The sequence below is a fragment of the Hordeum vulgare genome, chromosome 3H (genome assembly GCF_904849725.1).
Source record: "Hordeum vulgare subsp. vulgare chromosome 3H, MorexV3_pseudomolecules_assembly, whole genome shotgun sequence".
In the NCBI taxonomy this organism is placed as follows: domain Eukaryota; kingdom Viridiplantae; phylum Streptophyta; class Magnoliopsida; order Poales; family Poaceae; genus Hordeum; species Hordeum vulgare.
This window is the reverse complement of record NC_058520.1, coordinates 429222799-429230913: the sequence shown is the minus strand read 5'-3', so window position 1 is coordinate 429230913 and position 8115 is coordinate 429222799. Positions and strand designations below refer to the sequence as shown.

The 8115-nt window shown below is 46.5% G+C and overlaps 1 protein-coding gene across 1 annotated transcript; it reads left to right on the top strand.

The window, feature by feature from the left end:
• The first annotated feature begins 4872 nt into the window (after nucleotides 1-4872).
• LOC123440091 (protein SPEAR3-like) lies at nucleotides 4873-6781 on the top strand. The gene is made up of 5 exons (XM_045116672.1): nucleotides 4873-5239; nucleotides 5378-5479; nucleotides 6062-6120; nucleotides 6261-6339; nucleotides 6469-6781. Exons 1-5 carry the CDS (start codon nucleotides 5000-5002, stop codon nucleotides 6571-6573), a joined length of 585 nt encoding a protein of 194 aa, XP_044972607.1. The 5' UTR covers nucleotides 4873-4999; the 3' UTR covers nucleotides 6574-6781.
• The last annotated feature ends 1334 nt before the right edge of the window (nucleotides 6782-8115 follow it).

Here is an 8115-nt window from a genome sequence, read left to right as displayed (position 1 = left end):
GCGAAATGAACTATGATGACGAGCAGAGGCGGTGACACGAGTATACTGCAATCACGATGTCCGGACGCTCAAACTAACTGGCCGGTCGTGCAATTTGGCACTGGTGGTTGACGAGCATGAGCAACAAAGGGTGAGTGCGGGTGGCACGGATCGCTAGCGAGCATTGGTGGTGATGGGGGCGAGCGCGGAGTGGTGCGAGGGTGGCGATCGGCGACAAAAAAAGACTTTCTTTTTCAGCTCGTCCGTTATGGGTCCGCATATGCGTCGCAAGATCACGGAGTAGTGTGTGTGTACTTGATGATCTCAAAGATTCTGATGCATGTGCGAAATGTTGGTACAAGATCAAAGTAACCCTCGTAGCGCACACGTATTCTAGAGACCCTTTCGTGGTTTAGAACTCTTCTCCGTTTGATTGAACCCTTAAAGTTCGGAATACGCTCCACCTCGTGGTTCATTTATTATTGGATGCTCATGACCATCAATATCTGCTCCTTTGTGTGAATCCAGTGAATAGAAGAACTCCTTTTGGATTAATTCATACAATTTTGTGGGTCCATACCCCTCATACAACGAGCCATCTGAATCCATTGTTTTATCTACAAAACAATCACAAAAAACCGGCCAGACATGCGTAGAACACATAGAAGGCAAGGTGCAGTCCGAGAGTTGTTGGACCTGTCGTGGCGCTGTTTAGGCCGACGACAGTGTCCATGGCGGTGACACTAGATGGGATGAGTTTTGTGGTGTTGTTGGCAGCGCTGAGGGGTCGGTACGGCGGCTGGGCAGGGGGAGGTCGTCATGGACGATGTAGAAGAGGAGAGAGGAAAAGGGCTAGTCCGGCAAGGCCGGGAGGGGGGGTGTTGATGCAATTCGCGACGGGTCGTCAGGCCCGATGTGAATGAAACATCCCTGCACACTTGGGCCTCCCTATATTCGCCTCCAGTCTGAGCTGAATATGAGAGGTGCCGATCAGTTTGGACGTTTAGGGTATGTATGAGCACACTTGGGCCTCCCTATATTCGCCTCCAGTCTGAGCTGAATATGAGAGGTGCCGATCAGTTTGGACGTTTAGGGTCTGTATGAGCAGCATGTCTGAGATTGGTTTTTATACCGGTCAGTAATTGAGGCCTCCGCCCGGGCATATAGGCGGTGTTTGGGGGGAGACCGGCTATCTTTAAATGAGCCCGAACTGTTATTTTCGTATTTTACACAAAACCCCCTCACATTAACGCTCAATAACCCGCAGTCCATCTTTTAGGCACATCGGATCGTTTTATATACTTTTGCGTAAACCTTCCCGACATATGTGTTAATAACCCCGGAGTCTATTCAGAATAAATATGTATTTTTAAATAACAATATCTTTTAAACCGTAAATCTAATTTAAGCATGTTACATATGAAATTTGATTAAAAAAATGTGCAGAGTTTGAATATATTGTTATTTTACATGTTAAATATTTTTAATAATTCGAAGTCTATTCAGAATAAATATGTAATTTCAAATAACCATATTTTTTAAACCGTAAGTCCAATTTAAACATGTTATATATCGAATTTGATTAGAAAAATGTGTAGAGTTTGAATATGTTATTATTTTATATTTTTTTAAATACTATATATGATACAATGTAAATCAATATATTAGAAATCTTTACTATCCGTTGCTCATATAGGCCCATGTCAAATCTTAATTAACATAATTATTGTCCCAATTTATTGGTATTCGACATGTAGCGGGGCATATTTTTTATATGATAAAAAACATGTTCACAAAATCAAGGATTTCTACTAATGTTTACTCAAATCATTTATATGTATTATTCAATATTAGGTTATTTCAAAAAATCAATTAACTAAGCTAGAGACATGAGAGGGTTTTTTTCCTTCCGTTGCAACGCACAAACCTTTCTCCTAGTAGATATACAATAACTATATCACATCTAGATTTGACCTAGATACATCCTTTATTTTATAATCCATATATCATATATTCTGAAACGGAGGAAGTCCTAGTTACTGTTTTGTGTTTCCTTGTACCCCTCCCAGATAAAAGGAAAATAAGAAGAATGAGAATCGGCCGGGAAGCGCCAGGTGAGACCTAGAACCAGGAATCCGAAGTATCAACCTGTCGGGTACTACTACTGTCGTAGTACGATTCAGCTCTGCAAAAACGTGCAGTTTATTCGATCTTGCACTGATTGGAAGCGCGCCCAGAGCTGGTCAACAGAACGATTATTCTCTCGTAAGTCATCCACCACCGGACTATGTTGTGAAGCCAGGGTTCGCTCATCCCGCTCCTGCGAGCGGCGGACGAACCCTAGATCGAGCGCCGAGCCCCCACCCTCCTCGGTCCCCCCCCCCCCCTGTCCGGCCGGCGTCGGCGGCGACGGGCCTTCTACATCCCTCACGCAGGTAGCTGGCGCGGGGCGGCCTCCTCGGGTGGTGGCGCGGCGTTGGGTAGGGTGCGGCGGCAGTGGATGCCCCGGTGACGACGGCGGCTGCAGTTGTCGCGTGGTGGGCTGCTAGGGCCTCGGTGTGGGCGGGTTGGCCTCTTCCCCGCCAGATCTGGTGCGGGACGTGGCGGAACGCAGGGCCAGATGTTCGGGGGCGACGGGTGCGTGTGGCCGGTGCAGATCCGGCGAGGCAACGCCATGATGCTCCCTGTGCAGAGTGGTGGTGCTGCTCGAGGCTTCCCGGTCGGCGGTGGGGCGGGGCTGTTGCCTCGGTTGGCAGCGGTCGATCCAGGATTGCAGGTGGCAGTGCGGATCTGGTCCGTGGAGGAGGATGGCGGTCGGCGGTGCACCCGCAGTGGGCCGACCTAGTCCACGGTGGTGCTTGCCACCGCGTTAGTCCCCTTGTTGTTGCTCCTTCGTGACATCGGTTCGAGTGGGCGCCCGTGTTGCTGCTATGCCGCGGACGGATCAACGGCGCTGACTATGGATGTGACGGGGTGTGAGTTTGTCTCGGTCTGGTTGTGGACCATGCCGAGGCTTGCTCGGCGGTGGCCGTCGGCAGATACTAGGCCGTGCTCCCCACAGTCGACCACGATTGTCGGGGGACGCATGAATGGATGCCCCCTATTGTGGGGGAGTTCACCTAGGCCAGGTGGCTGATGTCGGGCTAGGAGCGGAAGGAGACACCTCCCGTCTCTCCCACCATGGTTGCGCGTTGTGAGCTCGGCGGTTGGCGGTGGCGGCGTGGGTGGGGCTGGGGTCCGGCTTCGGGCCCTCGACGATTGCGGTTGGTCCCTTCCGTCACAGGCATGCGACGGGGGTGCAGCTAGGCCAATGACGGTCCGGCGCCTTGGTGGAGGTGGCCGAGTGGTGGTGGAGCTTCCACTTGGCGGCGGTGCGCCATGATGCTCCCTGTGCGGAGGTGTGGAGGAGCGGCTTGGACGGGGGGCAACTTCGCACACGACATGCTTTCTGCAGCGCGACGGTGGGAGCTTTATGGGCATCTGAAGCCCCGGCTGGGCCTGTGGCCACGGGCCTGGTTTGCTCCCGCTATCGCGTCCGGTCGGTTATCGTCCTTGACCGTGGAAGTTGTGCCCTCCCGCGTGCCGTTGGTGATGATGCCCCTAGCCCCGACTCCTATTCCTCGTCGTGCAGACCCCTCCTTGCGTTGCTGTGGTGAGCCGGTGTGGAAGCTTCAAGTCCGTGTTGGCGTGGGGTGGTGGTCAGTTTGGTGGCGGGCTCCGATGCGCCTGAGGTGGAGGTTGGGATCGGGAGAAATCCCAGTCGGCCTGGTCGACACCGTCGCGGTGGCGCCTACGGGTGCCGTCAAACCTTCCTGGAGGGCGTCGGGGCTACCCTTCCTTTCCCCTCGCCGCGTACCGGAGGAATCCCTTAGCAGCAACATCATTATCGTCGCATCCCTTCTTGGAGGTGTTGATGGATACCGGCGTCTCGGAGTCTAGGAGCTTGGTGGGTGTTCTTCGGTGGGCGTAGGAGTCGCGAGGCTTCTCCGTTTTCGTTGATGCGCCATTGTCGGCATTTGTTTCTTTTACTCTTTCTTTGTTGTTTCTTTTGGACGTGTCTGTGATGTTTGCGTCCCAGCACCTATGGTTGGATGTACCGAAAATGGTTGCTTTCTAATACAAAATGTGGCGAAAGCCTGTTTCAAGCTCAAATTCTATTTTATGCTAGCTCCTCGTTGCTTATTTAATTTGTTGTTGATTCCATATGATACCAAGACGATCAAACAGTCAACAAAAAGTTGCATTTACTTGTGAATAACAAAATTTATCAAGAACTAATGCTTTATTTATATAATATTTTAAAAATCTGATATCAGGTCTTTAAGCACAGTAAATCTGATGTGTTGGATGGCAAATTATGTTATTGCGAGCATGTCAATTTTCTTCATTGGGGATGACAAATCCTGACAAAAACTGCGTATGTGAGGATTTGATATGCTTCTGAAGAAATTTATTATCATGCTCGCAACAACATAATTACCATCTAAAAAACATCAGATTTCCCATGCTTAAATATCTGACATTTGTAGCGAATTATTTATTAGCAGATTTCCTGCCATATTTGTTGTGGTAGTATATTGAATAGTAACTTAAAGAAGTGTATCTACGTGCAAATTACTCTCCTAACTAAGTAACCAAGGAGACAATTGATGGCAAAGATCCTAGGAGATCACTACCTAACTAATTAAAATGCATTGCTCCCTTTTAAAATTTCCGGATTTTTATTTCAAGCGATAGGGTTTTGGGGCACATGGTGTTAACTATATTCAAAAGATGGGCATGCCACTAGAATACTAGATGTAATTTTAAAATTTGAGGCAAGAAAAGCTTGGGAGAGCAAGTCTCCCTTTTAATAAAGAGTTGGCATATATTGGCCTGCGAGGAGATCTCGTCCTTTCATTTTAAAAGAGGGCTGTGTGCATCATCCAATCAACTCTTTCTCTCTCTCTCTCTCCTCCTAGCTAGCTAGCTTGTTCATCTTGTTCTTCCAAGTCTTCCTGCTAGGTCTTTCTTCGGGGACATGAGCGGGAGCAACTTTGGAGACAGCATGGGGTGGGGCAGATCGTCCGGCTCCAGGAAGGGCAAGAGAGGCGGCGGCGGGAGCAGCGCCAGTGGCGCCGACAAGCCGAAGCAGCCGCAGCGTGGGCTCGGCGTGGCTCAGCTCGAGAAGATTAGGTTACAGAGCGAAATGGCTGAGTACTTCCATCCGATTGGTAGTCAGCCACCCAGCTTGATCCACAGAACGGCCAGCCTCAATTTGGTGAGTGAAGACACATCTTGCAAAGCTAAAGTGACATATATGCATATTTTGTGTGTATGGAACTATGGATTGCATGCGATTTCTGTCCAATTGGGCCTTTCTGATTCCTTGCGCCTTTGGAATGGATCTGTCGAGCAGGAGGATACGCGGGCGTCAACATCCTCGCTTTCTTCGTCCCCATCGTCCCCCTTCCATGCTACCGCCGTCTCGTCGCCCTTCCCGGTCCATCCGAATTTTGGGGTAGGCTGTCATATTTTCCCCTTCATGTTGTTTTAGAAAGAAACTAATTGGTATTACCAAAAACTTCATACAGGTACTCGTTCTATGTATATATGTGTGGAATCAGTAGAAACAAGTACTGTAATCTTCTTCTTTTTTGCGAGTGAACAAGTACTGATCTTCTTTTCACCAAATAAGTGAGATTTTGAGCTTTCTTTTTGATAAACAGTGAAGAAACTAGTTGTCTTTGAATTCTTTCCAAACAAAAACGAACAATCATTCTTGAGTTAATTTGAGGATTTGTTTCCAGTTAGGTGTGCTAGTTCTACCCGTTCTATTTCTTCTTCGCTCGTTCTTAATTTGTACTTAATTTCTCTTTGATCATAGATTTCCTCTTTATCGTGTTATCTAAGCAGTTATTCTGACAAGGATCTCGTCCGTACTGTTTTCATGATACGAAAAATCTACATGATCAAACTTTCTCTGACATCTTTTTTTTTATCACCAGCTTTCGTGCTGTATGTATCTTGTTTGTTCCTCCATATTCACGTGAGCTATATATTTCGAGATCTCTTACGATATCTCCGGCTTTATCTTGTACAGATGGCATACGGGGAGAGAGGAGACGCACGATATGGTGAATTCCAGACTCCCATCATCAGGTACTGCGCACAACTCTACTAATAACCTTTAATTTACCCGGAATAACAACCTACAATTCCATTAATTCTTGAATTTACCTGGAATAACAAGCTATAGCTCCAACTAACAACTGCAACATCTGCATATACCTGCCAACCAGATCACCAAGCAGCAGCACTATCTACGGGCCACCACATTACGCGCCTCCTGGTGTCACATTGCCACTGTTTGCAACAGAGGTATGTCTCTGTACATGCAGGTCATGGAGACAGATGGACGAGTTAAATGGCTGATCAAAAAAGAGCATTATTCACTGCGAAATTATCTCTTTGACTCATGTGATTCTCAACCCAATTTTTTTCCCCTAGGAATCTACCCATTTGAGAGGGCACCATGACCGGAGCCGGTCGGCTGATTCAACGAGTATGAACTTCGACGATCCACAAGACATGGATCTTGAGCTCAAGCTATGATCCTCAAATGTTCTTCTTCTTACGTTCACCTCTCGTTTGATCTTATATGACAAATTCCTTTCTTTAGCCTTGATGGTTTTTTTCCTTCCTTGTGGTGCAATAAGTTTCTGAATTGGTGCCACTAGCTAGAACCAAGGATTTGCCAGCTTGTGTAATGCGCAAAAGATAAAAAGAGAGGAATCGCAATTCACATTATTTTTTACATCAAGACATGATGTTGTATGGGTATGGCCATATGGGATTCAGTTGTTTTGATTGTACTACTATACAAGCATAGATGTGTTGACTCTTGCCTGAAACTGCATGCTAGCATACACTGACATAGTTTCGTACATGATTGCTAATAGTTTATGCTATACAATTTTCATCACTGCTGAGCTCAGAGAGAATGTTCATATGTGCATGAGCACTTGCATAGCAGACCATTTTTTTTATCCAGAGGCACAAGATGGAAATAGAATAATAACCCACTTTATCAATGCACTATCTCATGCACAGCTGTATTCTGTACTATTACTTGTAATGCAGCCTGTGTAAGCCATTCCATTATTAGTTGTTTGGTGTCCGTATAATCAAACAGAAGATCTATGATCTCTCTGTGAGTGTGTATGATCAGTTCCTGGTGGCTCTGGCCACGCATGTGTCGATCTGGCTATCTATCTAGTGGGTGATAATATATATCCATATCTATTAATGCTACTTAATTACATGTATTTTGTTTTGCTTTCAATTGTACCCGATGGATATATCATGAGATTTGATCCTTGGTGACATCGTCTCTGTATAGTATGTACATTTAACCTGACAAAGTGTTACAAAATCACAGTCATATACTCCCTCAGTTCCTAAATATAAGACATTTTAGGAATTTCACTATAGACAACATACGAAGTAAAAAAAGTAAACCTACATTTTATAATATGACTACATACATCACTATGTAGTATATAGTGAAATCTCTAAAAGATTTTATATTTAGAAACGGAGAGAGTATATTACTTCCTCTGTAAAGATATGTAAGAGTGTTTAGATCACTAAACTAGTGATCTAAACGTTTTTACAGATGGAGTACTTCGGAAAAAGCAAACTGATAACAAGGTCACGGTCTCACACAGTTAAAATCTTGATATATCTCTAGCATGTAACATAATTATAAAAAATTATGGTAATATGTAGTATGTATTATAGACATCTTCCCCGCCGCACCGGAGCGCCCCTGCCCCCTTCCTCCGGTCCTTTCCAATGCTATCTCCCCTAACGCCTCCGCCGCCGGGGGCTCTCAGGCAAAGCCTGTGCGCAGCGGCGGCGCTTCTTCTCGGCCAGATCCGGTAAGGGGGTCGGCGGTCCTCGCCGCCCGTACATACGACAGTGACACGGGGCAGCGGCGACCAGTTTCAGCATGCAGGCGGCAGCATATGGCGACGGGTCCTGCGCGGCGGCTTAGGTGCCTCTGATCCCCTGAAAAAAAGAGTGATATATATGTAATATTAAGCTCATCAAGCTAGCCTATAAGTATAGCATGCATGCAAGTCCAAATCCTAA

Excerpts from the sequence above, each read along its gene's own strand:
- LOC123440091 (XM_045116672.1), top strand. The coding sequence starts at position 5,000 with ATGAGCGGGAGCAACTTTGGAGACAGCATGGGGTGGGGCAGATCGTCC. Across the intron at positions 5,480-6,061 it reads CGGTCCATCCGAATTTTGGG|ATGGCATACGGGGAGAGAGG; the intron begins GTAGGCTGTCAT and ends TATCTTGTACAG. Across the intron at positions 6,121-6,260 it reads TTCCAGACTCCCATCATCAG|ATCACCAAGCAGCAGCACTA; the intron begins GTACTGCGCACA and ends CCTGCCAACCAG.